Source organism: Caretta caretta, chromosome 10, assembly GCF_965140235.1.
Source record: "Caretta caretta isolate rCarCar2 chromosome 10, rCarCar1.hap1, whole genome shotgun sequence".
Classification (NCBI taxonomy): domain Eukaryota; kingdom Metazoa; phylum Chordata; order Testudines; family Cheloniidae; genus Caretta; species Caretta caretta.
Window position 1 is genome coordinate 65,659,644 of NC_134215.1, and position 26,045 is coordinate 65,685,688.

At 41.3% G+C, this 26,045-nt stretch overlaps 1 protein-coding gene across 2 annotated transcripts in view; it reads right to left on the reverse strand.

Moving 5' to 3' along the window:
- LOC125643275 (NAD(P) transhydrogenase, mitochondrial-like) overlaps positions 1–22,914 on the reverse strand; it is a 65,965-nt gene extending 43,051 nt beyond the window's left edge. The window contains exons 1-9 of one of the 2 annotated variants that reach the window (XM_075133123.1): positions 22,802–22,914; positions 19,833–19,999; positions 18,689–18,885; positions 11,368–11,597; positions 10,371–10,588; positions 3,754–3,841; positions 2,147–2,235; positions 1,260–1,447; positions 802–935 (exon numbers count right to left, since the gene is read on the reverse strand). In XM_075133123.1, coding sequence (XP_074989224.1) covers positions 802–935; positions 1,260–1,447; positions 2,147–2,235; positions 3,754–3,841; positions 10,371–10,588; positions 11,368–11,597; positions 18,689–18,827 — 1,086 coding nt within the window. In that variant the 5' untranslated portion in view covers positions 18,828–18,885; positions 19,833–19,999; positions 22,802–22,914. The remainder of the gene's footprint in view (positions 1–801; positions 936–1,259; positions 1,448–2,146; positions 2,236–3,753; positions 3,842–10,370; positions 10,589–11,367; positions 11,598–18,688; positions 18,886–19,832; positions 20,000–22,801) is intronic. The other variant, XM_048865589.2, reaches the window with a different exon arrangement.
- Between the last annotated feature and the right edge of the window lie 3,131 nt (positions 22,915–26,045).

Below are 26,045 nucleotides of genomic sequence, written 5' to 3' on the forward strand. Positions count from 1 at the left end.
TGCAGAGAAACTTGAAAACATGAACCCTAAATGTTCCAACACCAGGAGGCAAATAAAAAACTCTCAATATTTAATATTTTTACACAGCATTATTTTTGGAGCCTAACTCCATGATTTTTGTAGTTTTGGGACTGGCCATACTGGGAAGGGGAAGATAGTTATGGAAAAGTGCCTTAGTCTGGTCCTTTGTAACAATTCAGATTAAATATATGTTTTAGCAACAGATAAATAATTACACCTTTATATTATCTTACAGTTCTACATTGTACAGATGAAATCAAACTTCATCTAAGAATGGCAATTTTCTATGTTAAAATTGATGGTTCAATATTGTAAAACAGTGAAATTGACCATTGTTAGTTTTATAAGTGATTAAATAAAATGAACCTCTAAGTCAAATTTCCTTTGCTTTTACTATACTTGGACTTTGGACAGCTCCACCGTTTTGTTAGTAAAGCTCTGGGGATGAATTTAAGGGCATTTATGAATACAGTTATTAAAAACACTGTAACCATGCTTATAAAAATCACAAAGCATAAAATCTTCAAAGATGGAATGGTGTCTGGACAGTATTCCAATTTGTGGTTTCATTACTTGTGAAGTGAAAGACTCTGCTTTATTATCCTGCCACACGATAGTAAGTATTCATGACAGACATACAATGGCTTCAAGGAAACATGGCCAGTTCTTTGTTACTAGAATGGTTATTACTTTTTAGTTTCTTCAGACAATTGTAATATTGTTTCAATTTTATATACACTTCAACCATTTCTAATAAGCATTGACTTTTATTCTACAGACCCTGTGAATATAAAGCTCTCCAGGATGAGTCGTTTCCACATTGCCACCAGCCTCAGATGCAAGATCCACAATTACCGATCCATCCTTCATTGACTCTACCATATTCTTAGTGATTAGGATTGGGGCTTTTTTCCCTATTGCAAATTAAAAAATAAAAGTAAAAATCTACTAACTGTTATCATTGCATACAGTAAGATTCTTCCACAGAAACTGAAGATGTGCAAGGAAAACATCCAGTATATTGTGGGTGCTACTGGAAATAAATAATAAAATACTAATCATACTATTCAAAAGAAGCTGTTCTAATCCATGAAATAAATATTAACTGGAGCCCAAACCTGAAGCCCTTATTCATCCATAATTGCTACTGATTGTCTAACAGTATTCATATCACTAATCTGGAAACGTTAATAGGAACATATATTTAAGTCTGCAATAATCAAAAAGTTGCACCTTACCTGGTATAAGCGCAGTACTAATAAGAATATCCACTTCTTTACACTGTTTGGCAAATAATGCCATTTCTGCTTCAATAAATTCTTTGGACATTTCTTTTGCATAGCCTCCAACACCTTCTCCAGTTTCAGCAATATTCACTTCGAGAGGTTCTGCTCCAAGGGATTTAAATTGCTCCAGTGCTGGCAGCCTGCATGCAAAGTACAGAGATAACAGATATTGGATTATTGCAGTTTGCTATTTTATCATGGCAGCCATTGCATGATTACATTACCAGTTGCAAGATGACAGCAGTTCGCAAACTCTGTTACATTAATTTACAGCAAAGAAACACAACATAGACTCTAATTTTGCATGAGCGAAGCTCTGCACCAAAGCAGAGCCACACTGAATTCAGGGTTTCTAGTTCTCCTCTCAGGATGCTTGACATAATTACTAAGCGGTATCTTAGCTTCTTCTAAACTTTCTAACTGAACCAAGACTTCAAGAACTTAATAAACTACCAGTGAACTGAAAAAAAATCAGTTATATATCATATGCAGCTGTACTATTAGGCTTTTTCCATATCTAAATGATAATATTTTGTATTATCTTGCAAGTGGGATTTTGATCAAAACTAGACCTTGGACTTGAATGAGGCCAACTTGAATATGTGTAAGCCTGGGGCACATGTGCAAGCAGGGAATTTGCGTACCAGTATACCCATACCGCATGTGTTCATTGGCTGCTGTGCATGCTCACGTCACGGTCTTACACCAGAGATAAATTTGGGACATTTGTTTCAAAGGGAATTTCACTGATGTAACTGAGAGCAGGATTTTGCCCAGGATGTTTTATACAAACCTAAGTACAGTATTTTAAAATCTAAACTGATATTTTCTTACCCTACCTGGTGTCAAATCCTCTGACGATGGCTCCCATTGCTCTGGCAGCTCCTGCAGCAGCAAGCCCAGCCACGCCACCACCAATTATCAACATCTAGAGAGAACACACACATGGAGAGTGAGCTAAGTGTATTCTGTGTCCTACTCCCACTCCATGCTGGGTGTATTATATCACTTATCTTCAAAAAAACGTGAAGTTACAAGAGCTTCTGATGCTACCAAATGTAAGTACTTCAAGGAAGTTTCAAACCTTATCACAACTATGTAAGTACTTAAATAACCACCTGCACAAGGTGTGATATTTACAAAATAAGATCAGGTAGAAAATGATTAGCTATTTAAACACTTAAGTGAAACAAAACATGAATAGGGCTAATCTTCCTACACCAGCAGGACTTCAAACGTTCACTCTGGAACATTGGTGGTGGATAAAATAGGCCTGATTTAATCAGCTATTTAATTGCTTTGCTCTGTTATAGTCTGGCTTTTCCTCAGATGGATGTTATAGACAAAATTCTGACCTCAGAATGTAATGTAAACTTCAACTCCCACTGAAATGGGAATCAGTCCCTTGGTGAATAACATTCTGTTGAAAGATTATTTTCAACAAACAACCGAACAAACACACACACACACACAAACTTCTGATGAATATCTGTCTCTAGGCATGATGTGATTAAATGCATTTGTGGCACTTAAATGATTTCATCCGATCAAACATTTGCCAAAATGCTTCGAAAAGCCAAGTTAGAACAGATCTGGAGCCAAGTTCTCTTCTAAGGCTATGTCTACACTGCGCACCTTACAGCAACATAGCTGTGTCACTACAACAGTGCCGCTGTAAGGTACGCAGTGTAGTCTCTCTTTGTCAGCAGAAGACAGCTATCCTGCCGACAAAAGAAAACCACCCTCAATGAGGAGCTTCTCCCACCAACAAAGTGCTGTCCACACTGGCGCTTTTCGTCAGTAAAACTTTCGTTGGTCGGGGGGTATTTTTTTCACATCCATGACCGACAAAAGTTTTACCAACGAAAGTGCAGTGTAGACAACTCCCTTTCACCTAAGAGGCATTGCATTTGTGTAGAGGAGAGCACAATCTGGCCTGCTATCAGCCAAATTAGGCATTGACCTGTGCTTGGGGCAGTGTGGAGCTGCAGCTCTCCAGAAGGAGCTCTGAGAGCTCCTACCCGCACAGAAAAAGTGGACCCAGTGCACCAACCCCACATGGGATTGCTGTGAACAATCCACACGGCAGCCATCCAGCTCTGGAAGTGCCCGGTTCCACCCAACCACCTTTGGGAAGGCTAGTGCTGTAGGAAGTTCTAGTGGAGCGCAGTCTCTGCACTCCGGAGAGCTCAGGTACTGCAATTACACCTGGTCTCTGGGGCGGCGGGGAAGGGGGCACATGGGGGGAAGGCTCCTTATGCCCCACCCACCTGTGTAAGGAACAGGTACAATCTGGCCCTAGTACAAATAAGGTTGCAACAAATGGAACTGTAACGGCTATATCCTAGATTTCCTAGAAAGGTCATATAGTGGAGCTGTACTCCCTGACTATACTGTCAGTCAGGACAGAATTTTACTCCACACATCTCATCTGTACAATCCATACCTTTGCAGGAGGCACCTTTCCAGCCGCTGTTATCTGACCAGTAAAAAATCTACCAAAATGATTAGCTGCCAGGATTACAGCCTTGTACCTAGAAATGCAAACAAAAAAAGCATTGCGGCAATGCAGTAAAGCCTCTGCAGACAGAGCATGAGGATAACTATGCCCAGGGCCGGCTCTAGGCACCAGCAAACCAAGCACGTGCTTCGGACGGCACTTTTCAAGGGGCGGCATTCCAGCACTTGGATCGCCCCCCCCCCCTTTTTTTTTTTTTGCTTCGGGCAGCAAAAAACCTAGAGCCGGCCCTGCCTATGCCAAAGGTATCATTAGGTACTGTACCTTCCTGGGTACCGCACATAGCTGGGCCAAAACCCTTCAGACAAATACACAGACCAAATCAATGAGATAATTAATAGAAACCCCATAAAACAAACAACAGTTATTGAACATCTTAAACCAATACATCTGCTAACTGAAAAAAATACATGCAGATGTCATAACAATTTATACCAGTGGTTTGTAACACGCTTTTAAAGTGAATGCCTGATGGAGGACTATTGCTGGGAAAGGAATGCGTACCAAGGGCGTGGACTCACGGCATAAAGAAAATGCTTATTATGGTTACAATATTTTTACTTTTTTTGAAAAAACAAAGCAAAACAAAACAAAAAAAAACACCTCTGAGTGAAGTGGTAGTTACTGTGCTTTAATGGGCCTGGGGCTTCCATGCGTATGACCGTGCAGGTGGGATGCCGGCCAGGCTATTGTTACACCTAGAATGCACAGCACAGGGGTTCCCTCGTTAAATGAATTAATCGGCAATCATCTAAACACTGCATGAAATGGAAAATGAGGCAAACAGCGCATTTCCTTTCCAAAGGAAGCGTGTGTGTGGCACCCATAGTTATGGGTTTCCTTAACATTCCTTCCTAACGTATCCTTCCTAATTAACTGCTATTCAGAAAACCTCTCAATGAATTGTTCTTTTTTCAGAGAACAGGAGGTGACCCAGCAAACATTCATTAAAATGCTGTCCCTGGCTTCATATTTTTGTTGCCTAGCAGTACTAACCAGCCTGAAAGTGCCTAGTGTATCTTTGCTACATCAGCCATTACTTTCAGCAAAGATGGCACCAAAGCAACTCCCCAGATCTGGATACCCATTATTAGCTTCAGGAAAGTTGTGATGAAGATCAGGATTCAAATGTGGAGACTCATCCCACCACTAGCAGGGCTTGCATGATGCTGAATGCTTCCTAAGAGGTGCCAACTCCCTCAGCTCTCACAGAAGGAGCTCAGTTCTTCTCAGAAAACCTGCAGCATCTTACAGGGTTGGGCCTGTAGTGTGTGACCTCAATCCTAGGAGCCAGATATGCCCAGATTTAAGGAAGTTTGGATCCAGTTTCAGATACAAAAAGTTTGTGGCTCAGACCCACTTTAATCTTTAGATGACGAAACTGGGAGAATGCACCTCAGAATGAAACCTACAAATAGCAGTCTATGATGGAATTTTTGCTTTAACTTTGAAACTGTTTCTCTTAATGGCTATTGGGAGACAAAAGAAAGAGCAGGTGGCAGTTTTAGAAGTGATGCAGCTTTCCAGTAACTCAAAAACGGCTTTTTGTAAACTAAAGATTTTCGGACCACTTTGGACTAGTTACTACTCTTTGGTTTTTGGGGGTGAATATGAAAAAGGCCAAACTACACAAAGGGTCATATGACAGGTTTCAGAGTAGCAGCTGTGTTAGTCTGTATCCGCAAAAAGAAAAGGAGGACTTGTGGCACCTTAGAGACTAACAAATTTATTTGAGCATAAGCTTTCGTGAGCTACAGCTCACTTCATCGGATGCATGCAGTGGAAAATACAGTGGGGAGATTTTATATACACAGAGAACATGAAACAATGGGTGATACCATACACACTGTAACGAGAGTGATCAGGTAAGGTGAGCTATTACCAGCAGGAGAGAAAAAAAAACCTTTGTTGTGATAACACTTCAATCTCTCTGGTCACTCGATTACAGACCTAAAAGTTGCAATTCTTCAACAAAAAAAAACTTCAGAAACGGACTCCAACAAGAGACTGCTGAATTGGAATTAATTTGCAAACTGGACACCTTTACATTAGGCTTGAATAAAGACTGGGAGTGGATGTATCATTACACAAAGTAAAACTATTTCCCCATGTTTATTTCCCCCACTCCGCTGTTCCTCAGACAGTCTTGTCAACTGCTGGAAATGGCCCACCTTGATTATCTCTACAAAAGGTTTTGGGTTTTTTTTCTCTCCAGCTGGTAATAGCTCACCTTACCTGATCACTCTCGTTACAGTATGTATGGTAATACCCATTGTTTCATGTTCTCTGTGTATATAAAATCTCCCCACTGTATTTTCCACTGCATGCATCCAATGAAGTGAGCTGTAGCTCATGAAAGCTTATGCTCAAATAAATTTGTTAGTCTCTAAGGTGTCACAAGTCCTCCTTTTCTTTTTAAAGGTTCATATGGTTTCACGAAGGCTCTTGGAGTGGCTGATCATGTGACAGATTCAACAGCAACAGCAAAACCTAAAGAAAACCTCCATGATTAGGCACAAATAAGTTATATTCGAAAACTAAGCATGGAACTGGAGGAAACACCCAATTAGCCTAAAAGATTACTGAATACATGTGACCATCTCAAAGTCAGCAATCCAAATGTGCATTAAGTGTAACCCTCTTGACTCCAATGATGTGTAAGATGGCACAGAAGATGGCCCATTGTCCGTACCATGTGATACTGCAAAGGAGTTATTCTGGAGGAGAGCATCTCGAGAACTGAGTAACAGAATGGATGAAATCTTGGCCCCATTGACTTGAATAGAGTCAGGCTTTCACCCAGTAAATAGACATGAAAGATCGAGGAGACTGAGACATGCTAATGCCCAAGGTAAGCAAGGGCAGGAAAATTGATGATATGAGATATGCCCACTGGATTTTAATAGATGGTCCCTGCTAAATGCTGCATGAATGTATGATGCCCATGAGCCAAATTCTGCTTTGACTTACACCTATTGAGAACTGTGTTTGGTCCCATTAAACTGTTCAATGTTTAAACTCAAGCTGTTCTAAAAGAACCATCACGTACAACCCAGCCTTTTCTAGAAATTTCCCAAAGAATAACTTTTTCTGTGCATACTTTCTGTATTAGAGCAAAAATTGATCCTCCAGTGTGGAATGCTCTCTGTTTCCTTTTTGTGGTTGTGTGCTTTTTGTGAGTCTAAATAAATTTTGGGCTTAAGGTAAATAAAGGGGTGGATGAATGTTAAATACAAATATTTTAAGAGCAGCCTGTATAAAAATGAAGACATGTTTTGAGCCCTGTGTTAGTCTATTGGAGGGAAATCAGAGGATTTGACACTAGGTTAATTAAACAGTTTTACAGGCTAAAAGACAGAGATAGAGTGTGTGTAACAGGAAAATACTATTAATCTTTGTACCCTGATTGCTTAAATTTACAGGAGCTGTCAGCAAGACCTTTTAAAAAATATCCTCATGATGTTGTTTATGGCTCTGCAAAGACAAACAATATTGACTGTGCTGACATTATCATTGCTTGTAATTTTTTTCTCCTTAGCAGCAATGGAGCTGAATACATGAGACGTGATTCATATAAATGCACTTCCTTCTGACGGCATAAGGAGAAAAATAGTGCACGTGGGATGAACCAGTGCTGGAAATGAATAATTACAAAGTATTTCCTGTTACAATAAAAGACAGAAAGTCCAGGGAGTAAGTAAAAGTGTCCAACTCATACCATGCTGGACATGACAAAAAACCTCATGTGGCTGCATGACTCGGGTCTGAATTGTGTTTGATTAACTTGACAGCTTGTTCTGTTTTCATTCAAAAACTGATACTTTTATCAGTTTGTCTCAGTGTTCACAAACATAAAATCAGTTCTAGGTGCAGTTCTGGTGCAAGGCAGGATGATTCAAGAGGGCCAGGAACTCATTCCTATGCTATTTTAAAGGGATTAGTATGCATTTCCCCACATAGGGGTTGGCAAATCATGTTCCATTGAAGCCACTGTTCCTGGCAAATGCATCAGCTAGGCATCCTCAACTAGTTCTCTGGAGTGTATATTTTCCTATTCCACTTCCGGGGCACAGAGGGTTGGGGTGGAGGTAAACCAACCTTTTTTGTAACCAACACCATAGGTGGAAAAAGAAAAGGAGTACTTGTGGCAGGAGTACTAGTGAGCTGTAGCTCACGAAAGCTTATGCTCAAATAAATTGGTTAGTCGCTAAGGTCCACAAGTACTCCTTTTCTTTTTGCAAATACAGACTAACACGGCTGTTACTCTGAAACCTGTCATAGGTGGAAAGTAATCAGATCTGGGGGCTGGTAACGAGAAATGGGCTCTCTCTCTTTTTAATCATTGCTTTTAGTCTGACCCAGACTAGCAAAAATTATCAGCACCCGATTGCTAGTCTGTGGTCTACATGAAGGAACCTGAATGATGATCTCCATCCATTTACAAATAAACAAGTGTCACAGAGAACAACATTGGTGGCACTGACAGGAAAAGAGGAAAGGAATGGAATGGCACAAAGATGTCACTCTCCTCTTGTCCCTAGAAGAATAATTATGTCAGTTTGGCACATCATTAGCACTAAATGTTCTTTAAAATTCTTTAGGATTTAAAAAGAAAAATTCTACCCCAGGTCAGGTACAGGTTTGGCACAATTTCCCATTGAAGTTTAGCTTACTGTTGACTCATCAACAAGGTATTTGAACAGCTGAGTCCTTGGAAGTGTTTTGAAGGAATATTCACCCAAGGGAAGAGAAAAAAAGAGTTATTTTGTTTTGTCTCTTTTTGGTATGGGATGACCCATTCAGACATATTGGTAGCTAAGTGTGAGTTTAAGTGGGCCCAAATGTCTGACATAGCGATGACGACTCTTTAGAGTTTGCTCTACTCCCAACAGAAGAGCATTTTCAAAGCTCCTAGAGACACAAAGAGAGAAGAACAAATGCATAATATTTCCCTACTCAAAGTTGCAGAAAACACTAAAATGAAAAGACTATATTCTCTCAGTACTTTTACAGGGGACTGCAATGATGTCATGGCTAATAGGCAGTGAGAAAGCTTTATCAAATATCTTCTGAATTAAATTTCAGTGGTGAGGAAGCCAGCTAATGGTGAGGAAAATTCCTCATTCAGTGAAGCACTTAAATCTGTTTGATATCTTTACCAATTCTGTTTGAGATGAATTGGTTCAGATTTTAAACCATTTCAATATGTAGCTTATGTATGTAAATAATTGGTCCAATGTTTAAACTAGTTTGTTGTGCTTTTTCTTTTTTTTTTTTAACGAGTTCCTTACCTGAATCTAAATGGCTTTGAAATCAGTTCCAAATCTGAATTGATTCCAAATGTGTCTATTGCTGAATGGCAATTGGTCTTGATGGCTTGGCTGGTAGCACAGCATGATGCCATGTAGGAGGGAAGGGTCCAAGACCAGCAGTGAGATGCTCATGACTCAGGTTCTCAGAGGTTAAAAGCCTTGTTAAGGTGATATGTTCATGTGGGATGCCCAGCTCATGCAGTCTCTAGTGTCAGTCCTCAGACTAGTACAGCAACTTCAAAGATAATTTGAAGTGGGAGATAAAAAACGAAGGAAAGTGGAGTTTGCATGTTCCTATCAATACACTTTCCTTGCAAAGGAGCTTGCGGTTCAGCTTTATTTGTGTGAAAGAGAATCATGGAAAAATAATAAAAACTAGTATGTTAAACCTATGCCAAATGTAAGAGCACATTTATCACAGAGTCAATGGTATTTAGAACCACATGTGTTACAGTGGATTGACTGAAATAAGTTTTCTTGCCCACCTGCAATAAGTATCATTCTAAGACAATTTATGTATTGTCGATCTGAGAAAGAAAACAGCACCAGTTTTAAGGCACTGGCATTTACATAACAAGGGAAACACACCATTCTAAAAGCCAGTGGTGTCCAACCTGCAGTCCTCAAGGCCCTAAATCAGTAGTGTCCAACCTTGTCGGCCTGAGTGCCAGAATATAAAGGGGCCATAATCAATACTTTGGGGCAGATTCTATACCCTTTGCACCTTGCTCCCTACAGTCCCTCGTGAAGAGGGCATGCAAGGGATGGGAAGGGAGTATCTGGAGCACATTGTGCTCCAGTTCCTCCTAGCTGGTGCATGATCCCTTGAGGACCATATTCAGCTGGCACCGGTTACAGCAGCCTGGGGGTTTGCTGCTCTAATCTATGATTGGTCTGGGACAGAGAATCAGAGAACTGTAACTGGTTGCCAGCTTCTCTTCCTTTTCTCCTCTTCTGGGCTGCCCTGGGTGCCTGTGAAGGATAGAGACACCATAAGACAGAGCTAGCCAAGCCCCTATCCTGTTCTTTTGGGGCTCCTATAGCCCAGCAGAGAAGCAGACAATGGAGTAGCCAGCACTTCTCTATCTCCCCTGGCATGCAATAGAGAGCAGGGTTATGTAAAATCACATGTGTAGAATGGTGCTCACAGGAACAAACAGACACAAGGCTACACCGGATGCCTTCAATTCAAAGATAACATTCATGAATAAAATTCATATTCCATATCCTCACCCTGCAATGTTGGCCATCGAGCTTAAAGCATCATATCCTTGAGCAATAGTGACTCGAGGAACTTGGTCCATTGCCAAAACTGTGGCTTTGCGCTGAGCAAGTTTGCCTAGGAGATCTGGGTTCTGAGCAGGGTAGATAAAGCTGACAAGTGTTGCATTCTCCTTGAGCAAAGAAGCCTCGTGCACTCCCAGCACTTCATTAAAACCTGGGGCTCTGACCTTAGACACAAAACATACCACACATTTTACTTTTTTAATTAAAAGAAGTTCAGTCTGATGATTTAAATTAAACTTTTGGAAACTGAATTTATTAATAGTATTAATAAAACACATGGAACCTTGTGTCTTCGGCTCCCATGTCTCTAACGCAGATCCCTGTGCCCTTGTGGAGTCCTATTTTCTAGAGCAGTGTTTCTCAACAACCAGTCCATGGACCGGTGCCAGTCCCTGAGATCTCCCTGACACAGTTTAGGAAGGTAGCAAGGAAGTCCCCGGTATCAAAAAGGCAGAGAAACACTGGTCTAGAGGTAGCAGGTCCTGATGAAGAACCAGGGCTTTAGATCAATGGTAGTAGACAAAAATGGGTTAAATGCATTTCTGTCAAATGCTCTTCATCCCATTGAGCAAGTAAGTGATTTACATTATCTGGGATGGAACAGAATGCCAACAATCATACCATAACTGGTGTGAACTGGAGTATATATTGAGCAATATCGGAAACTTAACCCTCCCATCAAAAAACAGAAATACAATGCATGCCTAATAGGTGTGAAGCAGCTATTGCTGCAAAAGCTGTTGATACAAAATACTGTACCAACTATATTACTGGACACATATAAGATTATGTTTATCATATGATTTAATGCCATAGATAAGTTGTTTTACTGATTTGATTTCATGCTGAAATTCTGATTTTCTTAAAATCAAGAGTCTCTTCTGACTTTTGCATACTGTCATTGGAATAAATATATATGATTCATGTCAGATGCTAAACTTGCCTTTAAAACAATATCTGAGCCAAATACAGTTTTCAAGTCATTGATTTCTGCTCCAGCCTCTTTGTATTGCTCATCAGAAAACTTTGCTTCTTCACCAGCTCCATGTTCCACTTGCACATTAAAGCCTTGTTGAACTAAGGCCTGGACACCGGCAGGAGAGAGTGCCACTCGCTTCTCATTTTTGCATGTTTCTTTGGGGATACCCACAACTAGATCCTTGTAGCGAATTCCTAAGTAAAAATAAAGGAAAATTGTTATTTTTCCCAATTCATGTTCGTTGGATTGTTGTTTGTGGCATAAGGGGGAAGAGTTTCAACAGCACAAAGGGTATTTCAGCATCCAACTCCCAATGGAACTCAATAGAACTGGCGTGCCCAACTCCATTAGGCACATTAGAAATCCCAGCCGAAGGACCCAATGCCATACACCTTTACTCCCACAAGTAGTACTCAGTAGGAGTAGCTGCGTGAGGAAGGGTGACAGGACTGGGTTTGTGTTTTTTGTAACTGACACAGAATGCTACCAGATGAAACATTCTGCTGTTAACTTTTTTATAGTGCATTTTTCCACAAACACATTCACGGATGCTAAAAGGATAACAAATTAAAGTTTGGTTTATAAAACCCTTGGCTGGGATACTGCTTACACAAGTTTTCATGCTGTTTACCCTGAAAAAGGTGTGGACTTGACCACAACAAATGAAGTGACAACCTCAACTCCACTCACACATGAGGTGGAAAAACCAAAAATAAGACAGCAGCATGAGGAGAGGAAGTTTTGTTTTTCCTGGCTTCATATGTGAGAGAACTGTGCTTGTTGACAAAGAGGCAAGGACATATTGTGAAACAGTCTAAGGGCTATCACTGTAGATTTTTAAGGGTCTGATCCAGCCAGCATTCACAGTTGTAGTTACAGTGCTCAATAAATAAATGTTTTCAGGATCAGGCCCTAAACTATCATCTATATAGTGCCCAATCCTATTGCCACTAAGTCAATGGGAGTTTTTCCATTGACTTCAATGGAGCTAGACTGGACCTTTTAAGGCTCAGATTCACTCCGTGTGGCAGACGGGTGGGGGAGCAACACAAGGAATATGTATCACTTAAGTCCCACTTAAAGCCTCAAGACAGGATTTCAGTGGTGCATGGACCTGGTGCTGGTCCTATGCACAGGGGTGAATTTAATTCTTGATGGCTCAATCCTGTAAAGTCCTGAACACCAAGTCCCACTGGGAGTTGAGTGCACTGATCACTTCACAGGAAGCCCAGCACCTTGCAAACCTTGATCCCACTGAAGACAATGACAAAATTCCCAATGACATCAGTGGGACCACGCTCTGGCCCTAAGCTTGTAGACTAGAGTAAAATCCTTTCCCCATTCCTCCACCATCTTACATGAGTTGTGTTTCTGTAGCCTAGAACTCTTCCTTACTCCTCAAAGCAGATCATACACGCCTGTTGGTTCACATGGGGTTAATATGGTGCAAGTCACTGAAACTTTGTGACCCCACAATTTAACTGGCAATATACAAGCTGTACATTGATAACTAATGTAGATGCACAAACTTAAACATGTGTTTGCCTAAATGTACACTGACAGTTCAGTGGCAGACAGCACTCTGTGAGGTTACCCAGACAGAGCTGACACATGCGGCTAGGATATTTCTTGTAAGAACATTCTAAACAAATCTCTTCAGTGCTGAGATGATATTTTGCTTAAAAGGTGTGATATTAATGCAAAGCTGTACACAAGCAGGGAATGACTATAAAAAACCCCAAACAAAAGAAAACAGCAGTGAGTAGCTCTGCTCAGTGGCACATGTGCAGGACCAGGCCCTGAAACTGCAACAGAAAATACCCTTTTACTTTTTAATTAAAAAAAAAAAAAGCTTTTATATTTGAGTCACACAAAAAAAATCATTACGGGACGATATAAATAACGAACACAATGAAAGTGTTTGTAAGTGTACGAAGAGGAGAGAATCATTACAGCTAAACCAAAAATCCAACACAGGCATGGTTTAAATTAGCATGACATAGGAAACCAATATGGCACAGAAGATAATCATCTAAGGACTCCATCCTGCTCACCTGACTCAAGTGAGTACGCCCAATGAGGTTAGATGGTGCCCTGAGGCACAAATTTGAGCTGGGGTGGTGTGTAAATTGCCCCACTGCAGGAGGCACTGTGCCTCAGAGAGCCCTCCATGAAAGAGGACATATATGTAGAGACTGTGGGTCAGAGAATGAGCTTACAGAAATGTGGTATTATACTAAAATAGTGGCATACTATATTTCTAAAAGGAACAATCATTTAGCATTAGAATAAAGTGCTTTCTGTCAAACTCAGATTACTTGATTTTAGATTTTGGGGTTATTTTTCAGTTTCATCTCAAGTTCACTAGTACATCCCCAAAGTGGCTCGCATTCATTTGCAAGAATACTTTTCCAGCACTCCCCCTGCCACACATAGGTGGTGGAGTCCACTACTGTGAAAGAATATTTATACATGAAATACATTTGAACAAAGATTCTTGGTATATGGAAATTTCATTGCATGCATGTGCAGCTCTTAGTACTGGAAAAGTGTGTAGGCAGAAATTGGAAGAATTTATGCAGACATCCCAGGCTTTAGGGAGGAAAGATTGAATGCGTCAGGAATCAGGGCCTGCAGCAAAGCCTAATGAGCATAGCTGATTTGTAGTAGGCTACCTGATTGGCTACGCTGCCTGATTGACTGAAAGAGTCAGCAAACTGGTTCTTAAGCCCAGCAGCCACTCAAAGGACTTGCTCATGGATATAGGAACTTCCTATTTGCAGAAAACTATTTGCTAACTTCCTATTTGCAGAAAACCGAACACTCTTGCCCTGCCCTGCTCCTTCCATGAGACCACGCCCCTGCCCTGCCTCTTCTGAGGCCCACTCCACCCCCCTCCATCACTTGCTTTCCCCCACTTGCTCATTTTCACTGGTCTAGGGCAAGGGTGCCGGAGGGTGAGGGCTCTGGGGGGGCCAGGGATGAAGGGTTTGGGGCACAGAAGGAGCTCTGGGCTGGGGCAGGGTGTTGGGATGTGGGATGTGAGCAGGGGGTGAGGTAGGAGGTTGGGGTGTAGGAGGGAGCTCTGGGCTGGGGCAGGGTGTTGGGATGTGGGGTCCGGGCGGTGCTCACCTCAGGCAGTTCCCGGAAGCAGTGACATGCCTGCATTGCAACTGGACTTTTAATGGCCCGGTCAGTCGTGCTGACCAGAGCTGCCAGGGTCTCTTTTCGACCGGGCATTCTGGTCAAAAACCTACAACTAATAGCCCATACCAAGGCCCTAAAGCCTCTAGGTAATATAATATACACCAATGTATCCAACTGTAATATGAAATACAGTAAGCTAAAATGGCTATTTTATGATAAAATGTATATTCTAATGTGTTATGCCACATCATGCATGCTTTTTCATTAACATGTTATGCTGTGCTGCATATATCGTCATATATGGAAACTCAGATCAGAGCAGCAACATACATAGTGCACTGATTATAACAGATGACAAGATAATTTTGGGGAGATAAAAACAGAAATCCTATAAGGAGTGCGTTTGGTTCAGTAAATCAGCCATCTTTCACTGCATTAGAAGAAGACAGCCTGTATCAGACATCCGCCAAGTCTTCCTGGAAGTGGTAGTTTCTTTTGGAGATTTATGAATGCAAAAGCAACTGCCACAATCTAATCTGCTCTGCAGAACTACAGACATACCCAGCTCATGTAGCTATTTAATAGTATCCTTGAAATCCTTCATTAGTTTTAACTTTTTTGAATTGTTAAAATATATCCAGTACTGAGAATGGGGCAAAAGAAGAGAATTTGTTCACAGTACACTGTACAGCCCTTGCTCAGATACAGCACATACTGTGGCTGCTACATAATCTTCCCCAGTAGTTTCATAAAATACACACAGTATTCCATTAGGACTGACGGGGTAACCAGGTTCATTTTTCACTTGCTACTTGTCCTGCATAAAGGTTCTCTACAGGAACCTAACTTTCTCAGTACAGCTCCACTTGTATGCAGAAAATCACCTGGCTAAGAATCTCCTTTACAGTAATTAACCAGGATGCACACTGTGGGCATTAGTTACACACTTAATAGTTACATATTTCTTAGGGGCTATTAAGAAAGTTGTAATCTTTTCTTTCAGTTCCATGGGGATGAGGAGTAGAATAGGTCTTCACGCTAGAAATATCTTTGTATACATCTTGGTCCAAAGCATGTTTACAATCTCATAAGACCATGGATGAGAATATCTGTGTGTGATTAGCTATCAGACTACATTCCCTTCTGCAGGGTAGGGATATGGGTGACGGGAGTATTTAGCTTATTATTATGATGTATTTGGTGTACAGAAAATTCTTCCCTCAGGATGGAGAGGACAGATAACTGTAAATCACTGAAATATCACCCTTGCCAATCCTTCATCGTTAAAACCTCCTCTAAGCTCTCTCCCCCATCTGTATTTGATCTGCTATGCACACTGTTAAGCTTGGACATTTGTTTTTTAGTAGATATTTTCTTCCATACTTCCATTCATTCTCTGCTAATGACGTCACACAGGCTTTATTATTTTATTCCCTACAGAACTTGTTATTTAGATCATGGCTTCATTCTAAACACATATAAAAAAGTCTTTTCTTTCCGATATAAATTCTTCTCTCAGCTGCTTAACAGGGTTACAGTTCTTTGCAACTAGCATTTGGGCCATCCAAATCAAACCCTTCTCCAGAAAATTTAAATTTTCCACAGCCCCACTCAGTCTGGATGTAATTAACAACATTTTAAACCATATCCTTATGTCACATATTTTAAAGTGACCCTGTCAACTTAGTTTAGGACCAACATTTGGGTTTTGTAAAAGCACATACACGCATTTTTTTTCCCCAAAGCTGACTGGAAATAAGGAGTATTTTTCATAATTTCCTTTAAAATCCATTTAGAAAAACAGACTGGTTATTTAAAGATTCTTTTCTAGGGTTTGTGAACCCAAACTCAAGATCCTCAAGCTAGTGCATGCAATCAAGTAAGTGAAAATGACTTAAAAGTACCCAGAGCAATTTTGTTACCTAGGCTGAACTGCAAAAAGCAATCAAATAGCATACATGGGGGGAAGGTTGTTCACATTCTTTCAGCTGCAATAAAGATGTAGTAGTAATAGACAGGTGGATGTTTAAAAACATTGGGTAAAATCCTAGCCCTATTGCAGTCAATGGATTGGCATGTTATTTATTACTTTTCTTGGAAAGAAATTGTTGCCATAGCTTCTTGTGCCCTGGAAAGAGTTGTCAAGAATCACACGAGTAGCGAAAGAGGTAAATATAGGGACTCTGTCAGTTTTTCTCATGTGTAAAATGCTGAAGTGCAATTTTTCGCTTAGCTCCATTAGTATTTATTCTTTGCTAGTTGTTCGTGGCAGCACCTTCACTGTGCTACCTGCTTTTCAGACATCCAAGAAAGGATAATCCCTGCCCTGAGAAGTTCAGTGTCAAGAGGACAGAAAGACAAACAGAGGTTGGGGAAGGGCAACAACAAATGCAGGGCTGGTTTATGCATCGCTTCATTCTAGCTGAACCTGGATATCCAACCATCCACCAAGTTAAATACCAGAATGTCTACTGAAATCCTTTGGGAGTTTTGCCACTGCCTTCAGTGGGAGCAGGAGCAGACTTGAGATGTATATGTTCAAGGGGAAAAATTAAACAAAGTCTACAGTAGTTTATATATATTACTCATTCCTATACACGCAGAGTAAGCAAGGGAAAGCTCTGTCTCTCCAACTCAGATCTAACCTCTTAGGTGGCTGGACACAGAAGTATCACGGTAAATATAATCGGCAGCACATTTCACCTACTTTAGAAAGCTTTCATCTGTCACTCTTATTCGTAGTTTTATTACAGTAGCTCCTGGGAGGTCCCGATCAGGACCCCAATGTCCTGAGCATTGCACAAACTGAAGCCAAGTTCCTGCTAATACCTACAGATATGCTTATCTTTATGAATATGAATAGTCCTGTTGACCTGTGTGGGACTCTTCATATGAATGGGCTAAGATGCTTCCTTCAGTATGAGGTCTTTCAGTATTTATGGTTTATTTAGTTTTCTGCATACTCAGAGCATTCCGAATACAAGATACTGTCGCAACACTCACTCAGGACTACATGCTTTCCGTGTTTCTTTTGATCTGGATACATTCGTGTTTTCTCAGTTTACTTATTGAAATTATGTAAGTATGACCATAAGACAACAATAGCATATTAAATATTGTTTAGTTTTCCCTTACAAGAACAGTAGTTTAGATTTATTTTATGATGTTCCAAAGAATAATTGCCTAACAAGATAATATAAGCAAAGTAAAGTAAACTTGAAGAAGAGCTTAATTACAAAAAGCATTGTTTGGAAATACATACCGGTGGATTGGCAGTTGAGAAATACTTGACAATTCAGTGTATAACCCAACTATCTGTTGTACTCGAAGAAAAGATAACTGGAATATCACAGTACCATCCAAATGATTCACAAAGAAAACATATTGGGAGATTTAGACAATTTTGGCCGAGGTTCTTAGCTACAACCAAAGAGCATAAAGTGCAATGCATGAGAGAGAGGCATAAAGATTGCTTTGTGCACCTGTGTGGACTCCCAATCCTGGGCTGACTATGCATTAGGCTGGTTCCAAGACATAACTAGAAGGCTGCTCTAACTTGCACCAGATAGCAGCTACCCTAAAGCATCAGACAGGCATAGGGAGGGACACTTCAAACATAGCTCCTTCTCCAGCCCTTAACTATTGGCAGTAGATGGATGAATTTCCACAATTTTTTAAAACGTTCTAAAGCTCAGTGAGCTCTTGTGCCTAAACTTAACTTCTGCCTCATAATAGATCATATTCTTCTCCCTTTCGTTCTGGTGTATGTCAATGTAGTTGAGTTCAGAGATTGACCCTGTATATTTCTATTAATAAAAAAATAAATAGAACAACCGCTTTTCAAATTAAGGGCCAGTTGAACATCTGAGTGAATGAAACATAGTGTATTTTTACAAATGCAAATCATTGCTTTTACAAAAACGGCAAAGAAATTAAATTATCTAATTAACCATGTGGAGTATGTGGACATTGACTCTGAAAGTTTAATGCGAGTAGAGATTTTTGTTATACCTGACACTGACCTCCAGATGACCTCTAACAGAAAATAAGCCTCCACAACATATGATCCATTTGAAAATAAAACTACAGCATTATGACAACAGCATCTACAAACAGTCAAATCAAATACATATTGTACCTTTTGCTGCCTGTTGATTCCATAAGATTTGGAAAGTTCTAAGAGAACGTTGTCCGGTTGCTGGCTGCAGTGTTCTAGAATTTATACTGTGAAGCCAGGGCACCGAGCAACTGGTGATGCATCGCACTAGACCAGCCATCCCAGCAAATCCAGGGGACAGAACACTCCTCTGTGCCCTTGATGTTGGTCCAGTTGCCCTGTAGATATAAAAGCCTTATTGAAACCAAGTTGCTTGATTAACCCGCCTCAAATCTGTATAATTTTATGTCTAAAAGGTCACTCTATGTTAGGGGCAAGAAGAAAAAAAAACTCAGCAATATTCCTTTAATATTACTGTAGAATGACTGAGCCAAAGGTCTTTACATCAGGTGATGCCTGTGGAATTGAAAGCTGATGACTTGCCTAGGCATTCTGCCAGGTCACTGAACCAGCCAGACTTGAGCTAAATTCAAAATTACAAACAAATTGGGCAAAAGCTTGCACTAGATTGTCCTGACTTTTAATTCCGCAGACCAGCATAATTACTTTATTTCCAGCCAGAGTTTACTCAGACTACTCAAAAAAATCTTACACCACCAGACTGGTATGTGCAAAGGAACAACCTGTTCATAATGAAGAAGTTTCTGCTTTTCATGAAGGACTGATTACTGATTGAATTTCTGAGAGATATAATAGTGAAGTGAAACAATGGAGTTCCATACTCACACCACATAGCACTACATGGACATAAAGTCTCAATAATAGAAGTTAGAACATAACTGGCAAAGGGTCCTTTCTGCACAGTCCATAGATCACTGCTGTCCCTTTAAACTCATTCCCCCACCCCCAAACACCAGTCTACTGACATCATGGCTGCAAATGGTACACGTCATATATTACACTCACACAGGTTCATCAGCCTTACACTGACATTTTTATCTTGGCCGTTTTAATCAGTTTAAAAGCAAATATCTTGGCTTTGTTTTACTTCATTTGGTAGCTGTCAGACAGGAAAACAAACCCCAGGTACACAGTTATTGCAAATAGTAAGATTTGTAGGAGTCATTAGAATTCAGTGCTGGGCAGACTTAGGGAGGGAGAGTGAGTCAGGTTCAAAATGGGAAGTGCAGTTGGTGGTACGCTGCTAGAAACTCAAAGCACATACCTGCAATTCCAGATTTCCTAATCACCACAACGTAACATTCAATATTCTCTGTCCCAAATGCTACATCCTAGTCTCACCCTTGAACCTGACCCCAGGTCTCTGGATGAGAGATTAGGGGGAGGATGCTTTCCTTCATTGATGGTATGAGAGAGCATTGCTGGCCAACCCTAAGCAATCAAAAATCATGAGTCAGCCCCAAAAATCATGAGATTTACCTAAAAAAAAAAACCAACCACAAACAAAACACGCACACACAAGATTTCCCCCTGCCACAATAATACATTTTGGGTTCTTTTTATTTGCCTGCTGGTTTGGGGGTCAATGCATGTCACATTTTAAAGTTTTTCTCTGCAGCTATGAGGGTTAGAACCTCTTTTTAAATAAAAGCGGAGACTCATGTATTTACATGACTCCTGGAAATGAGGCTTTAAGGAAAAGAACAAATATTGTGCAACTTATGATAAAATTGCAACACTGAATTCTCTGGGGATGGGGGAAAAAAAGGGAAGAACACCATTCCATCACAGCTCCCCTATCTGAATCGTGGCTTTACTTTAGACATCTACACTAGATTGACATGTGAGTAAATGCACCAAGCTTTACCTTCCTCACTCCAGCTCCAGAGTAATCATTCATTCTCAACCAGCAAGCAATCTAGTTAATGCATCCCAGTGCACAGAGCTAGGTTCTAAAGAATTTCAGTCCCTTTTCTTCTTATTGGACAATAGCTTTAGGGAAACATTCCCCCTCAGGCCCTTTTTCATTCCACTTCAACCGGGTGCAGGAAGTGAAGGGCCCTGTGTCTTTCAGCACTGATCTTTAATGCTGCTAAGATTGGGATATGGATGTGTTTCCATTATACACTTCTATTTCTCCAGTGGTTTACAGAGTTCAGTCAGGCTGAAATTAAATTAAATTAAATTGTACAGGACATTAGTCCATAATGCAGGCCAGCAGCTTTCAGTAATGAAAAAAATACTGAAATAAGTGATTACTGTACAGTAATTACTAGTTCTCATACCACTAACACATTCTGTATGCAGTTACATGAAAAATTATTTAAATTGTTAAGATTAATTAACCACATAACCCACACCCACCACCCTGAAAATTCAGAGTTAAAAACTTAGCAACTCCTTAAATGATAATTGCATTATGATGAACCATTTGTTCATACACACACACCAGGCAATGTGAAATATCATTAGGCAAATGGATTTTGCCAAGGTTGCTTAACTGTGTGGAGAGCCATAGACTATACATGTCATAGACTAAATTTAGTTCATCAAAATATATGGTTCCAAAATTTGGTTTTTGTTAAATTATACATAAATCATGTATTAAAGCTTAATTTTTCACAATATCCTTCTTCTGAGGTCACTAAACAAGCAAAAATACATTACAATTAGCAGCTATAACACTGATTCCATAAACCAGCATAATACATTACTTATTTCAAGATTTACAGACCAAAATCTTGGAGCTGAACACACTGGCAATATAAATTGGCATCTCAATCTTATATCTTGGGCCCATTTCTGCTTAGGGCTTATACAGAGCTCTACATTTTCAAATCACTATAAAGAAAAACATTAACTGGTTAGTTCTCACAACATTCCTGCAGTAAGCATTATGTCCACTTTACATGTGGGCTCACTGAGGCAGAGATGCTCAGATACTTGGATAAGGTCACAAAGAGAGACAGTACTAAAGCATGGATTAGAAAACTGGGTTTCCTGGCTCCCATCCCTTTACATCAGACCTCTTGACCCATGTTGAATCTCTGACTAAATCCATCTACCAAACTAACAGAATTTCTATTTCCTACTTATTTATCCTGGAAATAAACTTCCTCAGACAATCAGAACAAAGACCTATTTCTCCTTTTCCAGATACAAATAATTATTGTTAATAAAATAATAATAACAACAACAACAAACAACACCACAAAAAAAAATTCAACTACTTATAGCTAAGGGACAAATCCTGCACTGACAGGCCTCTTCATGCTTCACTCCTGTAGGGATAAGGAACTACTGATCTAGTGAGAATCTGCAAAAAACTCAGATTTGGCACGCACCACATTTGGTACCCACATATTACCTACACGCAGCTCTACATGACAAAAAGAAAAATATTAATGTTCAGCCAAATTCAACTATAGATTTGGAATTTACCCTCCCCTACAGTAGCATGATAACCAGACAACACTGATTCATATGGCTGAAGGAAATACAGCCTGATTCTTCTGGAAGTTTGGGCAAAGCTTTTCCAAACTTTATCTGTTTAACACCAAGTTGTTTGATGCGGCAGAGTTAGTTACCTATTTTATGTTTACTTTTTCAGCCTAATGCTGAAATCTGCAGTTCCTGGGTATTAACATCCAGTTCCTGGACATTACAGGAAAACCTCCCGAAAGGTCTCCCACAACTCTTCTGTTGCCGCCTTAATATCTGCGGGAGATTTATAAGCCTATCTCGGATTAGTTTACAAGGCCTGATTGTGATTTCCTTTACTCCAGGTTTGCACCACTCATTTCAGTGATGGTTCTGCTGATTTGCATCAGCATAACTTGGATCAGACACAGGCCCGGTGTGTAGAAACCTTATATTCATGCCCTAGTAGATTGTACTGTGACCCCTGATTTTGAGAGGTAGGGCAGACTTGCCACATCTCACTCACTGGGAAGGACATTCCTTCATTTAGGGAGAAGTTTTAAAGACAGACAGACACACCCTGCTCTTGGGCTGAAGGATTTTGCTGTGTGTTTGAAGGAGACATTTAAAATCTCATTCGCACTGACACAGCAGTCCTGGCCTTTGAAGAAGGGCAGCAGCAGGAGTGAGACCTTCCCCCCGCGACCATGAAAAAAAGTTGACAGTGTTAACACTGACAGGGATAATAACCGAGCCTGGAAAGGCAAGTGGGGCATGTTGAAGAAAGAAGAGGAAGACTAAGGTAAGACTAACCTGAGATTGGTGTCCTTAGGAGTGAGCTCTGCCCCCCATGAGATACAAAGGACAGGCCAGAAGGGAAGTTAACAGTCAGCGACCTTCACGCCAGCAGCTCACTGGCTGTGGGCACAAGTACATTTGTGTGGTCTATAAATAGGCACCATGTGATCTGAAGGCATGTTAAATTTGGCACTGACAACATGAAGACTCTCTCCGTAAAACACACAGGGGGTTCCTGGCAGCCTGCCTATAGCCCTGACATTTGCAAACATCCCTGCAACAGTTGGAGACTGCAACCTGCAATAGCTAACCTAACAGCCAGCCCCATAGCATTGTCCCTGTGAGTCCAGTAGGGGGGCAGTAGCCGCAAGTACTTACATGTAATGGTCCCTCTGCTCCAGGACCTAACTCCTTGGGAAAATAAAGACATTGTTTTGTGAGCTCTCTGCTCTGCCACCATGATGTTGGCTTGTAGCTGTTGTTTCGCTTTGTCTGTCTCGTCTCTTTTCCTTTTGTTCAACAGAGAGTCACACTGTAAGACACAATCAGACCTGGGATTACAGTAAGGGGGGTGGAAGTGGGCCTGGGGCTATATTTTAAACAACCAGGAGAAAACAGAATATTGACATGATGGGGAAACAGCTGCATTAGACAACATTATGTCTGCATTAGGGTTATTTCCTGTGCATGGACAGCATGATTCTAAAATATAAAAAAAAAAATTCTTGAAGGCATTGACCTTTACAGAAGATGGGAACATAGCCCTTCATGGAAGAGAAATGGCAAAATCCGATCTGGTTCATAGTGGAAATGGAAATCTTGGTCCAAAACTTCAGAGTTTTTTTTCTTTTATAACATTTGGTCAAAGATTCTTCTCAAACTTTGCCAAGAACAAATGAATAATACATTACTACAAGTGTAACCACATCCTGCATAAAACTATACAATCACATTTTTGGAATCTGATCTGATGTACACAATGGAAATTAAACCAGTAAATTTAAGTTTAATTAGAGTCTGAGCATGACAGCAGTCACATGCTAAAGGACACACTTTTCCACAGTTAGGGGACCCTTTCTAGATGTTATTAATGTACAGAGTCTGCTCTCCCGATAGCCAATGGTAATGTCAGAACATCCTAAATTGCTACAAGCAGTTTGTCTCTCTTGTGGTTATGGTGATGATACAGCTCTGTTAAAGAACAGAGAAGCAATAACTGGGTGCTTTACACGTCCATTTCTAAAACAGTCATGAAGTAATGCATTCCTTTTCCATGTTGTATCAAATAATGTATTGAAATGTAATAATGCAAGTGAAGATTAATCTGCCTGTGTAGTACTTGTGCATTTTGATGTATATTAAAATGCTCATGTCTTGGCTGTTTTTATGAGTATTTCTAAAGGGGTATTGGCCACATCTCTTATTTGGGCATCCAGAACAGCTTAGAGTCTAACAAGAGGCCTAGATTGGGAACTGTATCACAAATGGCAGCTTCGCTCCTTCAACCAAGGGGGTCATTCTTCACCCATTCTTTGATTGCTTCCCTCAATCTATCAGCCTTACCAGTATCTTCCTGTGACTGAGCTTTAACAAGCTAGGTCTCATACGTACACATTTAACAGGGAACGAGGACCCTGCAATACCCCACAAGCCCTGTAATACCCCACTGTAATAGAGCTAGGTTGTCCTTGGGAATTAGCTTGTCAGCCTCTGGAGCGCCCTCTGCCGTCTGGTGATCCGCCTTACTGCCAGTCCCAGTCCCTCCCAGGACCCGGTGCCTCTTCCCACTGGGGTACTGCCACTGGCAGTAAACCCCAACAATCCTGAGGGTCTCCCCTCCCCGGGGAACCCCCACCCACTACCTCCACCTCGCCTCAGTCTTGGCTACTGCCAGTCATCGCTTAGCCCCGCTTCCCACGGCAGACTGCAGTGTATCAGCCACTCATCACAGGTGAAGGGGTTTAGACCTGCTGCCTCTGTCTATCCATGGGCTGCCCCCTTGCAACTCTAATAGGCCCTCCTAGGTCTCACAACCTGGGGGCTTCCACGCCGGAGCTCCCCGGCTCCCGTGGCCTTTCCCCGTCAGCCCTGCTCCAATCTAGGTATTCCCTCAGGTCCCTGCAGCCAGGGCCTTCCCTCTCTGAATGCAGAGAGAGACTGGCTAAGCTTCAGCCTAGCAGCCCCTTTATAGCTGTGGCCATTTTCCCATTCAGCCTAGCCTTTCTTGCCCTCAGCCCTGGCTCTCGCCCAGGGCTGGCTTTTAAGCCCCACAGGGCAGGAGCAGGTAACCACCCCTCTACACCCACAAAACAGCACCCTTGAGAGAGATTAAAAATTGCCCTGAAGTGCCTTCTGGATGCCTCACAATGGAAAGAGAATTGCTATTTAATCCATCCTTGTTAGGGACCTGTCCCAAGGTGAACCCACCACCAGAGCATCCCCTCCTGCTAGGTCAGGGTGTAGCAGGGGTTCTTCACCACCTTGTTGTCTGTCATCAAGTGCTGTAGCTGTTTGCAGTTTCCATGGGCTGGACCTCCAGCCAGGTCACTTTTCAGTTCAGCCCCTTCCCTAGATAACAGAAAAGTCAAAACAGAAAAAGGTAACATCTAATGGCCTTTATGCCAGGCCTTCGGCTCATCAGTCTCTCTGCCTCTTCTAGTGTTGAGGCTTGTGTTTCCCCTCTCGCTGGGGGAATAGGGGAAGCCAGGCCATGCCCATCCTCTCCTCTGTGTTCCAGCCCACTGACTCCATGTTAGGCAGGTAAGCACTGCTCCTTACAATCCTTCACTGTTTCCCTGTGCTTCTCCTACCTTCCTGTCACTTGTACACATCTCTCACCAAGCTGTGGACGCCACTATTTCTGCTCTGGAGTTCTGTCTCCTGGTGCATCTTCTTCACAGTCAGCTGCTGTGGAACTTCCCCAAGGCCACTTTCAGCCCCTCTGGCAGCAGCCCTTCTCTGTCTGAGTGGCAGCTGTTTATGCCATCTGTTGTTAATTGGTCCCTTAGTTGCAGCTGGAGGGACAATTGGTCCATCAATTAACTTCCTCTTGGTTTTCACAGTGTGGGGGTCTACACAGCCTGTCACAGGACCACACATATGTCAAAACCACCTCATGGTCAGTAGTACCAAAGCTGCTCATAGAGCTAAAAGAATCAGCATGGACATTTTATCCTCATCTGTTGCCTGGAGGCCACCACTGGAGTTTCTGTCCCATATGCATGCTACAACCTTCCTCAGCAACTTTCCCAAAATGGAA